The sequence below is a fragment of the Schistocerca piceifrons genome, chromosome 2 (genome assembly GCF_021461385.2).
Source record: "Schistocerca piceifrons isolate TAMUIC-IGC-003096 chromosome 2, iqSchPice1.1, whole genome shotgun sequence".
Taxonomy (NCBI): domain Eukaryota; kingdom Metazoa; phylum Arthropoda; class Insecta; order Orthoptera; family Acrididae; genus Schistocerca; species Schistocerca piceifrons.
In genome coordinates, this window is record NC_060139.1 from 200477261 (window position 1) to 200501173 (window position 23913).

The window sequence follows — 23913 nt, forward strand, 5'->3', positions numbered from 1 at the left end:
CACTCTCTTCCCCTCTCCCTCTCCCACTACATTGGCGCTACGTCACTCATTCTCCCTTCACTTCAATCCTCCCTGTACTGCCTGTTGACGAATCGCGCGGTGAAATACACATAGAACAGCAGTTGCACTTTGCTTTCACATAACCTAAATCGGCGAAGAAACCCCAAATTTCACTACTTTTACGCGATCGCGTGCTGCTAGCCACTGTATAAGCGTGAACAGACACAAAAACTGCTTTCGAATAAAATAAAGAGGGATTTTATCTGAAATCGTACCAATGACTACAGGTGAAAGTTTATGTTTTGAATTTAGAGGGTTATTATTCTCAATAAAAATAAAATCTCCAGGAAAACTTCTGAATAATTACTTAACGTAGGTATATTGAGTTTGTGACAGTGGTAAACATACTCATTCTATTTTGGATTGAATTTTAAAAGGAACATAAACTTAGACTGCATTTCGTTGGTAGCCCTAGTTTTCAGTCCATAAATACAACAAATAAGGTTTCACTTGGCAGATGAAGACTCTTTTTGGCGCTTCATGAGAAAATGTCGAGCAAGATTAAACGTAATACCTTCTTTATATGTGACAGGCTTCTCTGTTTCTCTTTCCTTTGTCCCCTTCGACCATCCTGTATTTAAGTAACTCGGACGCTGTAAGACGCAAAACGTTGCGTGCACGTTACTGCAAAGTTCGGCCATCTGTTGGTAAAAATATGAAGTATTACGAAGCTTTATTGTACGAGCGAGGCGAAGCGAGCGTAGCCGCGGCTGAACGGCGAACTGGGCAACTTCGCCAGGCTCCCGTACATCATGAATGAACTTCTTCATTTGAACGCTTCACGGCAAAGAGTGAAATGAATGAAGTACTTCACGGGAATGAACGAGTTCGACCCATCTCTACTATATCTCTCTCGAATCAAAACATTCTTCCCCACAGTCGGCTTCGACTCGGTTTTTCATTCTTATATAAATAATTCGTGTTACTACGACTACTTTTAGGCACCTCTTGTATCCTCTCCTCGCAGACACGTAGAATTACGTTGATTTTTAGTCTTATTTTGACTAAAAAACTCATGTAATCACTTTTAAATATTATTTAAATACGTCAAATGAATGTACAATACCACACGTGAATAGTTAGTTACATGCACATTAGAGGATTAGCCTGTATTTCAACAACACTACTCATTCATCTGTACTAACAATGTAGATTTCTCTATGTGCTTGCGAGTTTGCTACTACTTCCACTTCTGACAGCATTGTTGGTAGGTCGGTTGATTTGAGGGAAGGGACCAAACAGCGAGGTCATCAGTCCCATCGGATTAGGGAAGGATGGAGAACGAAGTCGGCCGTGCCCTTTCAAAGGAGCCATTCCACCATTTGCCCGAAGCGATTAGGGAAATCGTGTAAAACCTATATCAGGATGGCCGGACGCGAGTTTGAACCGTCGTCCTCCCGAATGTGACTCCAGCGTTCTAACCACTGCACCACCTCGCTCGGTGACAGCATTGTATTTTGTGCGCATTATTTTTATCGTATGCTACATAGCTTCATTTTTCGTGAATTTATTTCTTTTATTTTGTTGACGAGCTGAAGCTTTGTGATTTTGCCGATCAATAAACTAGTTACAAGAGAAATGTACTGATATCATAGGTATTTTTTATTGGTTAACGAAAATGACCCAGGTTAATTATCAGCTCCGTCTTTGAACCTGTAACAGCTTCAGTGAGCATTATAAACGAATCTGAAGCTTCGTTGTGTATTTCTTGTCGCTTCCTTTCTCGCTACATTTTGCTCGGACTTTACCATATGCCTTGTCTGCCCCTGCAACACAATAAAGAGTTAAAGTATTAGACCAGCGTCAACTAAAATGATTCGAATTGCTCTGAGCACTATGGGATTTAACTGCTGAGGTCATCAGTCCCTAGAACTTAGAATTACTTAAACCTAACTAACCTAAGGACATCACACCCATCCATGCACGAGGCAGGATTCGAACTGCAGCGGTCGCGCGGTTCCAGACTGTAGCGCCTAGAACCGCTCGGCCACTACGGCCGGCACCACCGTGAACTGCCTCGTTTATTTACAGGTATTTTCAGTGATTACGTATATTGTTCCTGTGAGCATCTAACGATCATTGCGGTCCTTAGAAGTTTTAAATTACTTTCGTAACAGGATACTGGTTCTGATGACTCATTCGGGTCGAAGTCGGTTAACTGTCGTAAATCCAGGGAATGCCATCAAGACATTTGTGGAAAAAAAGAGTATAAAGCGTGTTGAGTTATGTTTTTTTTCTATTAATTGTGGAAACAAACAGCCATCGCCAACGAGTGAAACCCAAGAACAAGAGCCACGCGTTCTAGATTGTATTTTCTTATCGTAAGCTTTCACCATTGTCAGCAGCCGGAACCGAGACAGCGAGTAGAAAGCGTCTGCAAATTGGTAGTCCTCTCCCCTCACATCCCCCCCCCCCCCCCCCGCCCCCCACCCTCCACGATTTTTTGTGTGTTCGTTTGTTTCCTCAGAAATTCAACATAGGAAGGGCCGGATTGACAACAGTGTTATGCCTAAACTTCATTCACTTGTGACACGATACAAATAATCTAATAGCAATACTGCATTCTACTACAATCTGTATTTCTGTTGTAACAATTTTAGAGCACCGTTATGAAACACTGTGATCTGTAACTATAAAATGATAAAAGCCTCTCGATTTTTACACATCGGGAAAAACATTCAGTGAGACATTACTGTACGAGAACGCTCGTAATAACAAAACTATAAACTTGAAATTTGTGTGAAACAAACATTTACGCTATCTGATCAAATTAATTAAGGTGTGTCAAACCGTCGCCTTTATGAAGGCTTGAACCCTGCTGAGGACATTTTCAGCGAAGTTTATGAATATCTGGAGGAATAGCAACCCATTCTTTATCAAGAGCCGAAACCAGAGAAGATAGTGATGTTCAACGCTGGTGTCTGGAGCTGATTGTCTAACTCATTCCAAAGATATTCCTTCGGTCCAGGTGGAGACTCTGGACAGGGTCTTATCTATAGTTTTTACTCGCTACAGCTTCCTCTCTTCCATAGAAGTTATTCGGTGATGTCTTTACCGATGTCCTATCATGCTGCCCCTTCTTGTCTGTGTTTTCCATTTATTCCTTTCCTCTTCGACTCTGCGGAGAACTTTCTCATTTCTTACTGCATCAGTCCACCAAATTTTGCACGTTCTTCTGTGGCACCACATCTCAAATACATCAACTCTGTTCTGTTCCGGTTTTCCCACAGTCCATGTTTCACTAACATACAACGCTGAGCGCAGACGTTCATTCTCAGAAATTTCTCCTCAAATTAAGGCCTATGTTGGATACTAGTAGACCTCTCTTGGCAAGGAATGCCCTTTTTGCCAGAGCCAGTCTTCTTTTTATGTCCTACTTACTCCATTCATCATGGATTAACTTGCTGCTTAGGTAGTAGAACTCCTTCGTCTACTTTGTGACCCCCAATTATGACGTTAGTTTTCTCGCTGTTCTCATTTCGGCTTCTTATTGTTACTTTCATCTTTCTTCCATTTACTTTCAATCCATATTCTGTACTCACTAAACAATTCATTCCACTTAACAGATCCTCTAATTCCTCTTCATTTTCAGAGAGGATACAATTTTATCAGCGAATTTTAATCCCATTCTTGAATTTTTCTTTTATTTCCGTCATTGCTTCTTTGATGTGTAGATTGAACAGTACGGGCGAAAGACAACAATTCTGTCTTAAGCCGTTTCTAATCCAAGCACTTCGTTCTTGTACTTTCACTGTTACTGTCCCCCTTTGGTTCTTACCCTTTTCTATCCCACTGCTTGCAATTCAGGTCATTCTGTCTTCGATGTGATGCCGCGCTGAGTCCGGCGCTCCGCAACTAGTTGGGGGCTTACGAAAACGCTGCGTAAAAAATTTGCAAAGAACGAACAGTACCTCGGTGTGCGTTCAAGAGAGTCCTGAGCGTTTTGCAGGTTCCACTTACTCTCCTTCGCCGAAGATGTAGTTGATAGTCGTTTCCTTGAACCATGTAAGACCATGATATTTTGCGAAGGGAAAGTAAGAGTCATCCGGACACAGAAGGGTCCGAGGTTCATTCAACCCCTAGAACGCAGGCGCCATTGTTATACTGATAAATTATCGTTTCCGAGCGTTTTTTCTACTGGACGCAGAATGCAATGCAAGGGTTGTGTTGTGTGCTGAACTCGTAACTTGTACTGAAATTATAACTAGTGTTTTTGTGCAAACAAAGGGAACGGAAGCACATCCCAACAGCGTTGAAGACAAATTCCCACGTTCGAGATACTTGCTGCAAACAGTTTTAATCTGCTAGGGCGTTTCAATTCATTGTTCCTTAGAAAGTATTTGATCAGACGAACATCCTCAACTGAGGAAGATAGTTTACAGAATAAAAATCCGCTGCATCTGCCAGTAATTTTCTTAATTTATTCCACGGCTGGTTTCGAAGCTTAAGGCTAGTTCTTCAGGTGGCAGCAAATAATTGTTGTTGTTGTTGTTGTTGTGCTCTTCAGTCCTGAGACTGGTTTGATGCAGCTCTCCATGCTACTCTATCCTGTGCAAGCTTCTTCATCTCCCAGCACCTACTGCAACCTACATCCTTCTGAATCTGTTTAGTGTATTCATCTCTTGGTCTCCCTCTACGACTTTTGCCCTCCGCACTGCCCTCCAGTACTAAATTGGTGATCCCTTGATGCCTCAGAATATGCTCTACCAACCGATCCCTTCTTCTTGTCAAGTTGTGCCACAAACTCCTCTTCTCCCCAATCCTATTCAATACCTCCTCATTAGTTATGTGATCTACCCATCTAATCTTCAGCATTCTTCTGTAGCACCACATTTCGAAAGCTTGTATTCTCTTCTTGTCTAAACTATTTATCGTCCATGCTTCACTTCCATACATGGCTACACTCCATACAAATACTTCCAGAAACGACTTCCTGACACTTAAATCTATACTCGATGTTAACAAATTTCTCTTCTTCAGAAACGCTTTCCTTTCCATTGCTAGTCTACATTTTATATCCTCTCTACTTCGACCATCATCAGTTATTTTGGTCCCCCAAATAGCAAAAGTCCTTTACTAGTTTAAGTTTCTCATTTCCTAATCTAATTCCCTCAGCATCACCCGACTTAATTCGACTACATTCCATTATCCTCGTTTTGCTTTTGTTGATGTTCATCTTGTATCCTCCTTTCAAGACACTGTCCATTCCGTTCAACTGCTCTTCCAAGTCCTTTGCTGTCTCTGACAGAATTACAATAGTGTAGATAGTCTAAAGGATAAAAATCTTCTGCAGTTGCCAGTAGTTTTCTTAATTTATTCCACGGCTGGTTTCGAAGCTTAAGGCTAGATCTTCAGGTGCCAGCAAATAATTATGGGAACCTAAATCTGTTGCCGTCGGGCCAGTCATTCATCGGGGATCACACCCACGTCAAACGAACGCATGGAAGCTTAGGACCGGCACCCACAGCGCCCGTCTAGACGGCCCGACATGGAAGTGACTATTATTTGGTGGCACCTGAAGATGAAGCTGTAAGTTTCGAAACCGGTCATGGAATAAATTAAGAAAATTACAGGGAACTGAAGCGGCTTTTTATTCTATCAGCGTTGTTCCTTAGTGAATGGTAACGTGGTGTAGCATTAGATGTGCATGGTGGGTGCTACCAGGTGACGCATTTTGAGAGTGAGTAACACCTCAGGGTGTTTTCTTTTTGCGCAGGAGGTGGTGTTTGCGGGCGTGCACGTGCGGCGCACCGACTACGCGGACCAGCTGCAATTGCTCTACAACACGGACCAGCAGGCGGACGAGCGCTACTACGGCCGTGCCGCCCTGTGGCTCCAGTCCACGGTGAGTGTTCACTAGCCTCATCCTAGGTACTCCAGGCACGCCGTATCATTAGCTGCTGTCTCATACTCCAGTATAAGGTTCCGCCTACTATACAAGACGTACTGGAAATACACTGACTGACAAAAAAATGAAACACTCAGAAAATGTGGTCAGATGTCTGGTATGTAGATGATTAGTGACCAAAGTCTTTGCGTCTGGTGTTGTCATTCTTTTGTTGGTTGTTGTCGGAGTCAGCACGGGCAAAAACAAGGACGGAGAGAAGTTGAGGTGGCCGATGTCCAGAATCCAAAGTGGTCTCTGCATAACACTTGAAGGTTAATTGATCACTTTATTTCTAAAAAGAAAAGAAACGTAACTTCTTGTGCCTCCTATGTGCAATTTCACATAACTACTCTTACAACTCGCAGAACGCAGGCTAAGTATCGTCTTCCTATTAATAAGCACTGATGCTTTCGAAGTCTGCGACCTAACTGGGGCAACCAGCTATAGGCGGGAGCGCCGGCCGAGGTGGCCGAGCGGTTCTAGGCGCTTCAGTCGGGAATCGCGTGACCGCTACGGTCGTAGGTTCGAATGCTGCCTCCGGCATGGATGTGTGTGATGTCCTTAGATTAGTTAGGTTTAAGTAGTTCTAAGTTCTAGCGGACTGATGACCTTAGAAAATGGTTCAAATGGCTCTGAGCACTATGGGACTTAACATCTATCGTCATCAGTCCCCTAGAACTTAGAACTACTTAAACCTAACTAACCTAAAGACATCACACAACACCCAGCCATCACGAGGCAGAGAAAATCCCTGACCCCGCCGGGAATCGAACCCGGAAACCCGGGCGTGGGAAGCGAGAACGCTACCGCACGACCACGAGCTGCGGGCGATGACCTTAGAATTTAAGTCCCATAGTGCTCAGAGCCATTTGAACTATTTTTTTTTAGAGGCGGCAGGTTAAATCAGTGTTGACAGGGGGCGCTGAACTTTGTCTTCGTGGAGGTGTGGCGCTGCCCGTTCCTTCCATTGGCGCTCGGGTCTGACGCCGTTTCGCGGCGCTGCGCTAGTCGGTGCGCAGTCAATGCTTTAGGACTGCACAGTTATCTGGACCGCTAGGGTATAAAAGGGCGTGAGTGAATCAGATTTTCGGAAAAACGTCGTCCATATAATTCTGAAGACAGCAAGAGCCGACAGGTGCGAATATCGTCGCACAGTCAGCTTAACAATTCACGCATCCAAGCTGCTGTAAGATACTGATATACAGAAGAATGAAAACGAGAATTGAGGAACTGTTAGCTGATGATCACTTTAGCTTTAGGAAAGGAAGAGGCACCAGATAGGCAGTTCTGACGTTGAGGTTGATAATGGAAGCAAGACTGAAGAAAAATCAAGACACGTTCATAGGACTTGTCGACCAGAAAAAAATGGTTCAAATGGCTCTGAGCACTATGAGACTTAACTGCTGAGGTCATCAGTCCCCTAGAACTTAGAACTACTTGAACCTAACTAACCTAAGGACATCACACACATCCATGCCCGAGTCAGGATTCGAACCGCAGCGGTCGCGCGGTTCCAGACTGTAGCGCCTAGAACCGCTCGGCCACTCCGGCCGGCGACCAGAAGTAAGCACACCACAATATAAAATGGTGCAAGTGTTCGAACTTATGAGAAATAAAAGGGTAAGCTGTATGGAGAGATGTATGATATGCAATAGGTACAAGTACCAAGAGGGAATAGTGGAAGTGAAAGACCAAGGACGAAGTGCTCAGGTTGAAAAGGGTGTAAAACATGTATGTAGTTTTTACCCCTACTGTTCAATCTATACATCGAAGTAGCAGTGACAGAAATAAAAGAAAGGTTCAAGAGTGGGATTAAAATTATGATATCAGTGATAAAGTTCGCTGATGATACTACTACCTTCAGTGAAAGTGAAGAAAAATTACAGGATCTACTGAACGGAACGAATTGTCTAATGAGTGAGAATATGGATTGAGAGTAAATCGAAGAAAGATGTGAGTGATGAGAAGTAGCAGAAATGAGAACAGCGAGAGACTTATTAGGACTGATGGTCACGAAGTAGATGACGTTAAGGAATTCTACAACCTAGGCAGCAAAATAACCAGCGGCGGACGGAGCAAGGAGGACATCAATAGCAGGCTACCACTGGCAAAAAGGGCATTCCTGGCAAAGAGAAGTCTACTAGTACCAAAGATAGGCTTTAATTTGAGGAAGAAATTTATAAGAATGTACGTTTGGAGCGCGGCATTCTTTGGTGGTGAAACATGGACGGTGGGAAAATCAGAACAGAAGAGAATCGAAGCATTTGAGACGTGGTGTCACAGAATGATATACAAAATTTGGTGGACCGATAAGGTAAGGAATGAGGGGGTACTCCGCAGAATCGGCGAGGCAAGGAATGTGTTGAAAACACTGACAAGGCGAAAGTACAGGATGATGGGACATGTGTTAAGACATCAGGGAATAACTTCCATGGTACCAGATGGAGCTGTAGAGGGTACAAACAGTAGATGAAGATAGAGATTGGAATGCAATCAGCAAGTGATTGAGGACGTAGGTTGCAAGTGCTACTCTGAGATGGAGAGGTTAGCACAAGAGAGGAAGTGGTGGCGGGCCGCATCAAACTTGTCAGATGACTGATGACTCAAAAAAAAATTCTTTTTTTTTAATGGTCACTGTGAAGGACACGAAGATGCAGCGAACTGCCGCCTACTCGTGTGAGACAGTGTTATCAGCACCACACAGTCTGAAACAGCCCTTATTGCGGACCTTCATTTGTCCGGCCAGTCAAATTGCGTATACTCCAGATCTGATGGGCATTCGGAAGTGACAGTAGCCCGATGTTGGAATCCATAGGAACATGAGGGCATGCACGCTCGTCGTCATGGTTCCGGTAGGCCACATCTGACCACAATATTGGAGGATCGCCGTATTGTTCACCACGCACATCGTAAGTCCTTCTCGTGTGCATGTGCCATCTGAGGACGAGAAATGGACTCCCTGCAACATTCTGAGTCATCCGCATCGTTGGTCAGAAGCTAGTAGCAGGCGGATTTGGAAATTCCTCTGGCATCCGTAGACTGCCTTTAACACTACACAGATGGCTGCGTTTGGTTTGGTGTCGTGACTGGAAAGCACGCACTAGTGGTGAATGGCGTCAAATTGTGTTCAGTGATGAATCGCGGTTCTAGTCTACCTTTGGTGACAGTCGTAGGGGAGTAGGAAGACGACCTGGAAAGAGGTCCAATTCTTTCATTGTTTTGGAGAGTCACAGCTGTTGTACTTATGCGGGTCATGGTGTGAGGTCGCGGCTGGTAGCCATTGAGGGAAGTCTGATGGCACAACCGTAAGTCACAGACATCCTCTTATACTACAGCATCGTGGTGGCATTTCTCAACAGGACAATGCTCGTCCACATACAGTACATGTACCGATCTGGAATTACATCTACATGATTACTCTGAAATTAGCAATTAACTGGCAGAGGGTTCATCGAACCATCTGTAAGCTATGTCTCTACCGTTCCACTCTCGACCAACGTGCGGGAAAAGAACACCTAAATCTTTCTGTACGAGCTCTGATTTCTCTTATTTTACTACAACGATAATTTTCCCTATGTAAGTGGGCGCCAACAAATATTTTCGCTTTCGGAGGACAAAGTTTGAAATTTCATTATAAGATCCTGCCCGAACTAAAAACGCCTTTTTTTCAAAGATTGCCACCCTAATTCGCTTATCATATCCGTGGCACGTTCTCCCCTATTGCGATAATATACACTAGCTGCCTTTTTTAAAAACTTTTTCGATGTTTTACGTTAATCGTATCTAATGCGGAACCCTTACCGCGCAACAGTTCTCCAGAAGAGGGCGAGCAAGTGTAGTATAGTCAGTCTCTTAAGTAGGTCTGTTGCATCTTCTAATCGTTCTATCAATAGATCGCAGTTTTTGGTTCACTTTCCCCGCAACATTGTCCCAGTTTAAGTTATTTGGAAATGTACTACCCAAATATTTACTTGACTTCACAGCTTTTAGATCTGTGATTTATCGTGCAACCGAAATTTAGCTGATTCCTTTTATTACGCTTGTGGATGAGTTTGGGGTCAATTACCACATTTTGCACCTAGCAGATATCATGTCTATATCATTTTGTAATTGAGTGTGATCATCTGATGACTTTACGAGAAGGTAAATGACAGCATCAAAATGGCTCTGAGCACTATGGGACTTAACATCTGTGGTCATCAGTCCCCTAGAACTTAGAACTACTTAAGCCTAACTAACCTAAGGACATCACACACATCCACGCCCGAGGCAGGATTCGAACCTGCGACCGGAGTGGTCACGCGGCTCCGGACTGAAGCGCCTAGACCGCACGGCCACACCGACCGGCTAAATGACAGCATCATCTGCAAAAAAAATCTAAGAAGACTGCTCAGATTGTCTCCTAAATGGTTTATATAGTTCAACAAGAGGAAGGGCCTGTAACACTTCCTTGGAGAACTCCAGATATCGCTTCTGTTTTTTTTCGATGGATTTCCTTCAGTTACTACGAACTATGACCTTTCTGACAAGGTATCGTGAGTCCAGTCGCACAACTGACACGATACTCCGTAAACACGCAATTTGATTATAAGTCGCTTGTGAGGAACGGTGTCAAAAGTCTTCTGGAAATTTAAAAATACGGAATCAGTTTGAGATCCCCCTATCTACAGCACTCATTACTTCGTGTGAATGAAGACTTAGTGGCGTATCACAAGAACGATATTTTCTGAATCCGTCTTGGATATTTGCGAATAAATCGTTTTCTTCGAGGTAATTCATGATATTCGAACACAGTATATATTCCAAAATCCTGCTGTAAATCGACGTTAGTGATATGGGTCTGTAATTCATCAGATTACTCCTATTTCCTGTCTTAAGTACTGGTGGGACCTGTGCAACATCCCAGTCTTTAGATGAGGATCTTTCATCGAGCGAACGGTTGTAAATGATTGCTAAGTATGCAGCTACTGTATCAGCGAACTCTGAAAGGAGTCTGCATGATATTGAGATATTCCCATGGCCAGCTACATTCCCTGATGTGGCCGCGATAGAATATGTGTGGAGACCAGCTCGTACAACTCTGTTCCAGTGCCATTATCCAGGATACCAGCTACCTGTTACAACACTGGTGGGCTAGTTTGCCTCGGGAGGGGATACAACGACTTTATGAGACCATTCCCACCCGAATCAGAGCATGCATCCAGGCCAGAAGGAATCCAACGTCATACCGATAAGTGGGTTCCTAAAGCTACTTCCACACTTGGACACGCAGTCATTTTCTATATACAATGTCTGTTCTTTCGAACATGTACGACTTTCCTCATTGATATAAATCAATGCCCACTGGCAGCTAATGTCTTTAATTCATTTGTGTCTTGCAGTCATTTTCGAGGCTCACATGCAAGCAGAATTAACTATCTAGCTCCGTTGTTTCACCAGGGAGAGGGTAGATTCTAAGCAGAACTTAATCAGAAATCCCCGTCTCTATTCATAAGGTCACTTGCTAATGTAATCTCAACTGCTTCTTTAACAACATTACACCAATAGCAGTATCAGAACCTCTGTTTTATATGAAGGGCAGTGTTTTACATTCAAAAGTAATCACCACACGCGTTAATACGTTTATCCCACTGGGTGACTAGACGATCAATTCCTGTTTCGACAACGCGGTCGGCCGCTGACGGATCTCCAACCGCGCATCCAATCTTGCACGTCCTTGCTCAACTGAAATCGATGTCCACGCATGTCTTTCTTCAGGTCGCCAAAGCTGTGAAAATCACAGACTGAAAGATCCGGGCTGTACGGAAGATGTTGCAGTGTTTCCTAACCAAATCGCTGAAGCGTAGCCTTCGTGCGATAGGTAGTGTGCGGGCGGGCGTTATTGTGCAAATGGATGCTTCCGTCTTACAGATTTCCGACAGCCCGAGGACAATAGGCAAAGCCAACAGTGGAAGGATCGCACATGTCACCCGCCAAAGAAATACAAAGCTCTTCACACAAGTTCCGATAAGGTCACGATAACCTCCTTCCTCGACTGCAGGGGTCTCCTGCCCGTCTTGTTCCTCGTGAGTGGAACTACAATCAATGCACAGCGCTATGAAGATACTTTGCAGAAACTGCAACGCGTCGTAAATTCAAAATGCGCAGGAATGCTATCGAACGGAATCGTCCTGTTGCACCATAACACCCGCCCCCACACTAACCATCGGACGAGTCTATGCTTCAGCGATTTTGTTGGGAAACACCGCAACATCCAACTTACAGCCCGGATCTTCCACTGGGTGATTTTCACATCTTTGCTAACCCGAAGGAACACATCCGTGGACGTCGGTTTCAGTCGGACGAGGATGTACAATAGTGGATGCAGCTTTGGACCCGTCTGCGGCTGGCCACGTTATACGAAACAGGAATTGATCGTTTCGTCTCCCAGTAGGATAAATGTCTCAACGCACGTGGTTATTACTTTTAAATGGAACCATGTCAATGGTCCCGTTGTAGCTGGTTTTCGGTTTTCATTTGACTGCAACTTGTTTCTCATAGTATGACCTGTACCAGTGGAGCACTGTGGAGTAGCTGATTTGCTCGGCTGTTGACTACGCTTATGCTCAATACAGCGGAGCTCTGTGACGTTTCTGCTGGTCTAGTCGTAATGAGTCGAAATTTACTGGTCGGAGGATCGAATCCCGGTAGATCAGTGAATATTTTCATTCCGTTTTTGATCTGGTCTTCACCTCCCAGCGATGTCGGGAGTCGTCACGAACGACACGTGATTCGGATTCCACGTTAAACTAAAGGTCCCTTTTTCCCTGGTTGGGTAGCTGGGGTGGATTAGGAACACGCAAGCATTCGAAGCGGCGTCCAATAGAAAGACTTGCATCTGGGCGCTGAGCCATACGCGTTTATCATTATTACCGATCCTCCAAGGTCCTGATGGTCTGACCAATCTACAACATGCCATAACTACAAGGAATATGGTAGACACCCGCCTTTCACAAACCAAGACCATCCTTTACAGGCTCTAAACAGGTCCTAAGCTCAGGTAGAGGTCGGAAACCACCCTTCACCCCGTTGAAAATGCTGTTTGGAACCCTCCTCTCTCCCTGGTTAAAGCAATAGAGTGACAAAGTTAACGCTAGATAACGCTCAGCCATTGTTAGTTGATATTCGCGACCAACGATTTCGATTATTTGGTGAGTTGTCTTTTCGCATACTATGTACCATTAGTTTTGGTCGGAGAAGCCCAGCAAACCTTGCACTGAGCCCTCTTGTTGCACTTGTTCCTTGAACATGACTGAGTGTTCACCTGTCGAAATATCGGCAGTTGGCGAAGACGTCACCCGACTACACTGTCGCAAGTTGTATGAAAAGTATGAACTGCTCTGTAAAACCATGATGCTTAATACATTGAACACCCCTATTCTGTGATCACGTCTTCCTCTGTTCACTTCTAGTGTCAAAGAACGCGTTCTCACTTTTTTTTTATGTGGCCCACGACGACTTTCTCTCCTGCGCCAACCTCTTCATCTTCAGAGTAGCACATGCATCAACTGTCGTCAATTATTTGTTCGATGTATTCCAGTCTCTGTCTTCCCCCACAGTTCTCACCCTCTATAGCTCCCTCTAGTACCATGGAAGTTATCTGCTGACGTTTTAACACAAGCCCTTTCATTTTGTCCCTCCTTCTACTCGGTATTTCCCACATATTCTTCGGCGATTCTAAACTATTCGAAAATAGTAAAAATTATGAACTGCTTTCCGTGGTTTCAAGATGTCTTGTCTCACTTTTTATAGAATTTTGGAGCTGATTTCCTACTTTAGACCTATGTATGTCTGATATTCCCACTCTTTCCAGCTATTGCTATTCCAGCAGGAGCGACCACTAGGTAACATGATTGTTTCGGATGCCCCGCGGTAACAACCTGAAGCACTGAGGTAACGCAAACGTGCAGGCCATGGTAATAGTTCTTCCCTACATGTCCCTCTATCAAGGTAGATAAAAAAGGCCAGAAATTATCTCTGTATATTCGCTTTAAACTCACCAGCAGATACTAAGACGTCATTTCCAAACTCTCCGTCTCCATGTGCCAGGAGACACGAGTCGCCCGCCTTCATCTCTGCCGCCTTTTGTCGGGAACAAGTGCACTACACAGGGCAGTAAGGAGACCAATATCGAGAGTTCTCAAGCATAAGCGAGGAGTTGTGGTATTGCCGGTACATGCGCAACTGTTGGATATGACATCCAACATACTAACTAAAGAAAAACTTCAAAAAGTATACAAACTGTCATGACGCACTACAATAAAAGAAATATATCAAGACAGGTTACACTCAGGCAGTACAGTACGGTTGTACTACTATAAGCACTCTTAGCATCAGAAACGACCACAATCGCAGCATCAGTCATCAACAGAGAGAGAAAAAATAGAACGTAAAATCCTCAGAAAAACTTTTGGAGCAGTACACAGAGATGATGTATGGATGAAGAGACCAACCAAAGAATAATATGAACACACAGACTCTGCTCACAGACATGGTCAGAAAACGGCGACTAACATTCTTTGGACACATACATAGAGTGAACAACAACATACAAAGAGGATTTTTGATGGAGTAAACAGTTCACAAAAAAACAGTGGTTTCAAGAAATAAAAGATGACCTAAAACAAGTAGGGATCAGTACTGAAATGATAAATGAAAGAGACAATTTCAGAAACAAAATTATGAACACGAAATTTGAAGTAAAAGAAAGGATGAAAGCAGGCAAAATTTGGACAGAACAAAGGAAACAGGAACACAGCCAAAGAATGATGAGGTTTTTCGAAAGAGGAAAAGAAGACGGAAACAAGAAAAAAATGAGTAATCATTAAACATTCAAGTTAATAACTGTCCTGGAGGCAAAAATGTGCAGTATGGTTGGTTGGTTGGTTGGTTTGGGGAAGGAGACCAGACAGCGTGGTCATCGGTCTCATCGGATTAGGGAAGGATTGGGAAGGAAGTCAGCCGTGCCCTTTCAGAGGAACCATCCCGGCATTTGCCTGGACTGATTTAGGGAAATCACGGAAAACCTAAATCAGGATGGCCGGACGCGGGATTGAACCGTCGTCCTCCCGAATGCGAGTCCAGTGTCTAACCACTGCGCCACCCCGCTCGGTGTGTGCAGTATAATGCATAATATAATGTGAAATAATAATAAGAGTTGTCAGACGAATTTTCACTGGTGTTTCAGCAGTTAGAAATCTTGTGTTTTGTGCTGTATAGTTCGAGTCAGACCAGCAGGCAAATAGTAGCTACACCAAAACCATCTGATACGATAACGTTTCCCGTCCACCACAGTCCACTGCTGCTCTCTCCTCACCCACTCTAAAGGAGCGACTTTACATAGAACGGAGTGCAAGGTTTTCTCGCGAACAACTTCGCTCCGGGGGACGCAATCTCCTCCTCACTGCTGGATCGGAAAAAAAATTCTGGAAGGACCAATGCTAACGTTCTGCAGCCATTCGCCACCCACAGCGGAGAAATCGGCATCCACGAACCGTGACACACGACTGCGGTCAAACTCTCCAATAATCTTTTTACTGTCGCAATTCTTACGTGGATTTCTTGTAGCCTGCGATCTTCACCACAACTAGTACTGCAAAGAACTACAAGCTGCGAAATTCACTACTTGTTTCGATGGATGGCATTTCGTACGCCAGTAAGCAATCTTCTTTCGCCGACCGACTACATCGAACTTGTTACCGACACGGATGAAAGACGGAAGGCACTGCAGTACCTCCTAGGATGGTCTTGAAGACTAGCCTATTCTCTGCAAGCAGTTTCCTTCTGCTCAAGCTCGTCTCTCGTCCCATGCAACACAGAGATTCACGAACTTACCATTACTTACACACGGCATGTGGATGACCATTTATTTTACATAAGTTTGGCAGACAGATTTGGCTGCCTTGTCTATTTGTTATTTCTCTTCTTTCACTTTTTTTAGCAAAGAAAATGGTAAATACCTTAGAAAACTGGTATTCTCTGCTAATTTTAAATGGATACGATAAAATAAATTGAGTGGCCGAGCGGTTCTAGGCGCTACAGTCTGGAACCGCGCGACCGCTACGGTCGCAAGTTCGAATCCTGCCTCGGGCATAGATATGTGTGATGTCCTTAGGTTAGTTAGGTTTAAGTAGTTTTAAATTCTAGGGGACTGATGACCTTAGAAGTCCCATAGTGCTCAGAGCCTTTGAACCATTTTTGATAAAGTAAATCGAAGATTCTTTTGTAAACAGAACTCAGACACAGCATGAAATTTTTTTATGAAATGCAAGAAGGTTGGCCGATGCACTTCTGCAGAATTAAATGTAATTTACAGCGGCTAAGCAGGCCAGAAACCACAGTTTGTGATCACATATTAGTACCAGCTAACCACGGCCGAGCAAGAAGGCACGTACCAGGCAGAGATTAATTAGAATAATGGTAAGAAAAAAGGTCGCTTGTTAATCTACCTCACGAGCGAGTCTTGCAGTATTCTTTGCCAGCCTGGAACCTCACCATATGCGGTTAAAGAAAAAGATAGAACTTAGTTCGATAGCACTGACAAACTGCTTAGTAGTCTGCTATGCAAATCGCTACAGCAGAGACATTAATATTTAAGCAAACACTTAATTATAAAATTTTAAAAAGCGAATATTGCAAGAAAATTCAAAGAACATAGTCATTGCTTCGTCCCTCACACATCTCGCATTGTGGACATGACGGTAAAATTAGAAACAATGCGATCTGATAAGCAGACGAACAAACAGTTCTTCCTGTGGACCCGCTATGGATGGATTAGGACTTCGGTAAGTACAGCACCACAATGTCATCAAGGTGTTCTAGAGGCGTGCGGGTAATCGGCATTGGGTAAAATCCTTCAACGAAGGTCGGCAAACTGTGGCAGAGATGCATCAGGCAGGTCATCCTAGCATCTCTGGAAAAGAAGCGCATTCTGTTGCCGCGTTAGTGGACAGTGATCGACGCCATACGATTCTGAGCAAGCCCACGAAACAGCATTAGCGCACACGACTGTGCTTCGCATGCTGAAGGAACGCCTGGGCAGGCGAAAAATTGCATCACGATGGGTTCCGCATGACTTGACGGAAATGCAGAAATGCATTCGTTACGCCGCAGCTCAGACGCACTTAGAGCGCTACGAGCGCAAAGGAGGGGGTTTCTTAGGCCGTATCGCAACACTGTATGAGACATGGGCTACATTGTACGAGCCACAACTGAAACGCCATTCCAACGAATGGTGTCATTATGGGTCGCCGCGAAAGTCGAAAGTGCGTCAGAGCCCCAGTATGGTGAAAGTTATGGTGATTCTCGTTTACGACTGTGAAGGTGTTATCCTAATGCATTACGTTCGTCCACGGCAGACCGTAAATGCACAGAATTACTGTTCGTTTTGGAGCATCACCTGCGAGCAGCTTTGCGAAAGAAGCGGCGACACTTTCTGCGCAACCCACCCAATAGTTTGCACGACAATGCGCGGGCGTATACAGCGTAACCTGTGGCTCCTCTGTTCGGTCTATGGGACTGGGAAGTACTGTAGCGTCCAACAAGTCCTTGTGACTTTGATTTTATTCCGAAGATGAAGGAACCACTTCGTGACACTCGCTTCAGAACTGTTTCAGAGATTCGACAGGCAGTAGGCCGCTCCATTCGCACCAACAGAACAGGCTCTGCTAACGGTATACTACGCGTTCCACATCGCTGGCAACGGGTTCTACACAACGCGGGTGACTACTTTGAAGGACACTAACAGGTGCAAACATGTAACTCTTTTGCATCGGTTGCGAATAAATAGGTGCCACTATTTAAGTTCCAACACTCGTATAAATTATGTAGTAGAAAGCGTGGGATGCTCGTTAAGGCTATTCGCAGATGATGCCGCTGTCTACGCCACCGTAGCAACGCCAGGAGATAGTAAGAATTTGCAGAACGACCTGCAGAGAATTGATGAATGGTGCAGGCTCTGGCAGTTGACCCTGAACGTAAATAAATGTAACACATTGCGCATACATAGGAAAAGAAATCCACTACTGTATAGCTACACTATTGATGACAAACACCGGGAGACAGCGTCCGCCGTAAAATATTTATGCGTAACTACCCAGAGCGACCTTAAGTGGAATGACCATATAAAACAGATATTGGGAAAAGCAGACACCACACTCAGATTCATGGGAAGAATCTTAAGGAAATGTAACTTATCCAAGAAAGAAGTCGCTTATACGGCGTTTGTTCGCCAGATTCTTGAGTATTTTTCATCTATCTGGGACCCCTATCAGGTAGGACTGACACAGGAGATAGAGAAGATCCAATGAAGAGCGGCGCGTTTCGTCACAAGATCGTTTAGCTGGCGAGAGCGTGTTACGGAGATGCTGAAAAAACTCCACTGGCAGACGTTACAGGCGAGGCGTTCTGCATCACAGAGAGATTTACTGTTGAAATTTCCGGGCAGCACTTTTCAGGAGTCAGGCAACCTATTACTTTCCCCCACATACATCTCGCGAATTGACTGCAAGGAGAAAATTCGAGAAATTATAGCTACTGCAGAGGCTTACCGACAGTCATTCTTCCTGCGCACTATTCGCGAGTAGAACAGGGTTGGAGGGATCAGATCGTGGTACCGAAAGTACCCTCCACCACACACCATTAGGTGGCTTGCGGAGTATGACGTAGATGAAGAAAAGCATAGTGCTTCAAAGCAATATTCGGTTAGCCCAGAATCGACAGTACCAAAAGAAGGACTGACTCTAAAACGTACAAGCAGAAGGAGTTTCCTGACATAATCGAAAACCAGGCTTGATATACAGTAAGTAAGTCGTAAGATACCTCCTAATACCGTATCGGACTTCCTTTCGACAGTGCAGCAACACGACATTACATGGACCACAAGTAGCAGAAATACATATTATATATAACTGATTCGCTTAGATGGGCAATGGACCCACCTTATTCAGTCCGGATGCACAAGTACGCTCGACCTCCTACAGGACTCTCAGAGTAGCAAGCATGGAGGAAACGGACAGGGACTACTGATAGGTGACACTTGGTGGCAATGTGGGTCAGCTGTGAGGCGTGCAGATAGTCCGCGCAGTTGTGATAACACTGTGCCCTGGATGGCGCAGTGGCTAACGCACCTGCCTAGTAAGCAGGAGATCCCGGGTTCGAATCCTGATCCGATACATTTTCTCACTCATCGCAGCTGATTCCGCGTAACGTCCCGATGCAGCTGACAGCAGTAATCCCGCCCCTCTCCTCCCCTCCACTTCACCTTCAATTTGTACATAATGTATCACAGCTGCGGATTCTGCGTGGTGTCTGTTCTTTCAGACATGTCCAAAACAACAGAAACCACGCATTCGTCTAAGAAGAGAAAACCCTTCGCATGAGTGAATACCCTCAACTTCAGGAGGCTCTGTACGCTTGATTTAAACAACAAAGAAACAGTAATTTCCCTATTTCGTAAGATATTTTAAAACAGGAAACCCTAGCTTTTTTGTCATGAAATTACCAACAAAGATGATTTTCGTGCCAACGATGGTTGGCTTGAAAATTTTAAGAAGTGACATGTTATCAGTTTCTTGCAGATGAGCGGAGAAAAACTTTCAGCTCTCGAGACCGAAGTTTCTCAACTCATTCGGTATTTAAACGCCAAAATCGACGGACTAGGCATTACGCCCAAACAACGTTATTAGCGCTGATGAAACAGGCTTAGACTGGCGGCAACTACCAACAAAAACTTTTGTCACGGAGGAAGAATACCGCAAGTCAAATGTTAAAACCCTTAGCTGTGGGCAAATCCATCTCCCCTCGGGCCATTAAAAACATAAAAGTCGAATCTCTTATAGTGACGTACAAAAGCAAGGGCCGAGCATGAAATACTAAAGAAGAATATTTTGGACTGGTTTTCCAACGATTTTATACAAGAAGTCAAAGAACACTTAAAAAGAAAAAAAATCTGCCATAGAATGCCCTTTTGTTGTTATATAATGATCCAGGATATCCAAGTAAGAACTGAGAGTTAAGATGGCTGATCGTTACATAAAGACTTTTTATTTGCCAAAAAATACGACAGCACTGATTCAGCCGATGGATCAATATGTCATAAAACACTTAAAGCACATAAAAAAACAACTACTGATTGATATCATCAGTTTACTCTACGCAGACATCACGTCAACCTTGTAAAAATATAACATCAAGAATGTCATTGACAGTGCGGCATTTGATTGACTTCAAGTCAAGCCTTTAACTCTGATAAATCTTGGGAAAATATTTGGCCAGGAAACCCACTCCTTGCAAAGGGAGACAACAGAAATAAAAAATCTTAAGATAATAACGAAGTTACCAAGGCTGCGCGTACACTTTGTGATGAAATTAACTTTCCGCAAGAAGATGCGGAAGAATTGAGAAGATGGGTGTTACACGATAACCTTAGTTGTGAACTGACAGGAGGAGATAATCCAGGAAGTTATGGCTCATGTGGTAGACGACGTCCCGATTCAGCCGGCCATGGAAGTGAAATGCACTATCACTTGACCGAGCGAGGTGGCGCAGTGGTTAGCACACTGGAGTCGCATTTGGGAGAACGACGGTCCAAACCCACATCCGGCCATCCTAATTTAAGTTTTCCGTGATTTCCCTAAACCTCTTCCGGTAAATTCCGGAATGCTTCCCATCTTTCCTTCATCCAATGGAGCCGATAAACTGGCTGTTTGGTCCCCTCCCCCAAATCAACCAGCCAAGCACTTTCACTTGCGATGAGGTCATGGCGGATGCTAACATTTTGGTCCGTTGGAGTGAAGAGAGGGAACTCGACTACGAGAACATTTTGATGTTAAAAGACATTAGAGAAAAACTCTAACGGACTCTTTACGAAACCAAAAACAAAGGACTATTGCAAGTTTTTAAGTGATAAATACGCTATTAGTTTACATTTGTATGTATATACATTGCATGTATGTATTTGTATACAATTGTAACACATACATACATACGTACATAATAAATTTGTCTTATATGTACATATTTATCTTTTTATAACTTCAATGGCCGTAAGATACGTATATATGTACTCGATATGTATTGTAACAATAGGAATACTATAGTACACACAGTACATACTCAATATTTCTGAGAATCAACTTAAATTATCTAGCTTTAGAAGACTAAATTCAATTTTAAAAAGTCTACCTTTGGTAACACATTTTTGATAACCCTTGATCCTGTAAGTATCGGATTATTGCGAGTCTACTGTAGTAAAATAGCAGCTCAGTGACAAAATACACAAAAAAATACCCCAGCAGAAGTTGGCACAATGAAACCTCAAAGCAATACTAATTACAATCAGTTAACAAGAGGAACAGTAACTACGTAATAAAAGAAACGCTTAGCCCGGCTACCCACTGTTGAACACAGGCCACAGTAGTTCAACTTAGGACAGCAGTAAAGGACATAACAGAAAGTTCACTGAGCAGAATCTGTATACAAAAAGGAGAGTAGCCGTTTGTTTTTTGTAATTCATTCAAATCTACAGTTTTATTCTGGTCTTGATGAAAATTTGCGTACTTTAACTTCAAGACAAGACGAACCTCGTTGTCTAGATAAGATTTCATACTTGACTTGAAACGTATGAAAATAGGGTGATTATAAAAGTCTCAAAACGCTGAACAAATAACACCACTGGTCATAATGACGTCAAATTGCAATGGAATATCATCGGAGAAGGAGGAAAACGCATGGGAGAAGAAGAAAATACTGTGAAAATTGACCAATAGATGTGTCAGAATACGTAAATGGAAACAGTCATTCGCACGACCCATTGAAGTTGGTATAAACATGCCGGGTACACGGCTTTTCCTCCTTTCACGTCTGCGACGTTCACCATGACTGTCTCAATTCAGGACCTCGCTCTGCTTATAAAGCTGCTTTGCAGGAATGATGACTGTGCATATGTCACTCTGCAGAAGTTCCGGACACTGAAGGGTTTGAAAAAACGCATTGGTCCGATGACTGCCGTCGGCCTGGAGAAAATGACTCGGAAATTCGAACAGACGGGTTCGTTTGGTGTGTAACGTGGCAGAGGGAGGAAACGAATTGATTCGACGCCAGTGGAAGCTGTAACCACAGCAACGCAGGAGGAGACGAATGGTGGTGTGCAAACGTGTAGTGCACGGAGAATTTCCCGAACATTGGACATACCCGTGAGTAAGGCGCGTAAAATCCTGCGAAACATCCTTCTTTGCTATTCATTCAAAATTACCCATTTGCACGATTTGTTTCCTGTTGACCTGGCAGCAAGAGAGAGCTTTGCTTTAGAATTTCTTGCTCGCATGGAAGTGGACAATGACTGGCCGTGGAAGATTTTGTGGGCAGACGAAGCCCACTTCCGTCTGACAAGAAATGTCATACACAGAATTGCCGAATATGGGCAACGGAAAATCCACACGCAAATCAACCAGTACCACTTCATCCTGAAAAGGTCACTGTACGGTGCGGCGTTACGGCATTGCTTATCATAGGGTCATATTTTTTTCGAAGACAGGTGCTTCCGGACCTGTTATCTGTACCGTCACTGATAAACGCTATGAGTGTCTTTCGCGCAACCACGTCTTTCCAGCTCTCCAACATCGTGGATGTGTGGATGCGATCGTTTTTATGCAAGATGACGCACCTGCGCACATTGAAACTCTAGTCAAGGAGCTGCTGAAGCGCCATTTCGGAAATGCCAGAATTATCAGCCGCCATTTCCCTATAGCTTGGCTGTCCCGAGCACCTGATCTTAATCCGTGTGACTTCTGGCTGTGTGGCTATCTGAAAGCTGTTGTGTTCAGTGTTCCGACTGCCAACTTAGGTCCATTAAAGGCCCGCATTGCTCAACACATTCTGAACGTACCCGGGGAACACTTCGATCAGTTGTGGAACATGCTGTTTCTCGATTTCAACTTGTTGCAGGAAACGGTGGACAGCATATTGAACATGTTTTGCTACAGTGACACGGAAATTAATAATCCGATTTTATCTTGATTGATGCTTTTTATGCGGTTTTTGGCCTCAGGACAATTAAAAACCGATGTGATTTATGCTTTTTATGCGGTTTTTGGCCTCAGGAAGTTAAAAACCGATGTGAGTGATGCTTCTTATACTGTTTTTGGCCTCAGGACAATTAAAAACCGATTTTTCCCGTCCGATGTGGTTTGACCTTGCCGTGGTGAAAGGGGTTACGTAGCTAACTGTATCACACCTGTACACCCATGCGCACTGACAAGGGGAAGGCCTGAGACACGGCCAACTGATTCGGCTCAAATTTGGCAGGTCTCTTGTATACAATCTAAAACGAAGGAATCTAAAATATTTTGGATCAACACCCCCGCAATTTTGAGAAACTCACCCCTAAAGGTTATGACGAGCAATCGACTCAAAATTGGAGGGATCGATAAATAATTGTAAAAAAGCATTTTTCATCATCAGGTATGGGGTCCACAAGCGCAAACTTTTCCAGATATCAAGGAAAGAAACTTTTACAACTGCCTCTTCTGTACCCACATGGTAAACGCTTTTCGCCGACAGCACCGATAGCGCAACGGACAAGGTATACGGCTGGGAATCGGAAAACCCTTGTTCGAATCTCGAAGAAACCTAGCAGGTGTCATTCCTTTCGTTTGTATTTTTCCATATCTCAATTGATAGAGATAGGAGGTTTAATAAGGTAAGTAAATCAATAAGGAATGATAATAATAAGGTAGGCAAACTAATTTCCCAAACTCCGTGAGTTAGTAAAGTATGAAACTTTCAAGCCTTGTCACATGAAAACAACTCCGAGTAAGAGTGATGCGAATTCCTCACGAGGGACCACAGACAGCCAACCGTGCGACGCTTGTTTACAGCGAGGCACGGGACAGAATGCACGCGGAGAGAGTTACGTTGTCCCAGTTGCC

The 23913-nt window shown here is 43.9% G+C and overlaps 1 protein-coding gene across 1 annotated transcript in view; it reads left to right on the forward strand.

Annotated features, from left to right (window-relative positions):
* The window catches only part of LOC124776247 (galactoside alpha-(1,2)-fucosyltransferase 2-like), a 191660-nt gene that overhangs the window by 142829 nt on the left and 24918 nt on the right, over window positions 1-23913 (forward strand). Inside the window, exon 5 of the mRNA XM_047251112.1 lies at window positions 5777-5905. Coding sequence (XP_047107068.1) covers window positions 5777-5905 — 129 coding nt within the window. The remainder of the gene's footprint in view (window positions 1-5776; window positions 5906-23913) is intronic.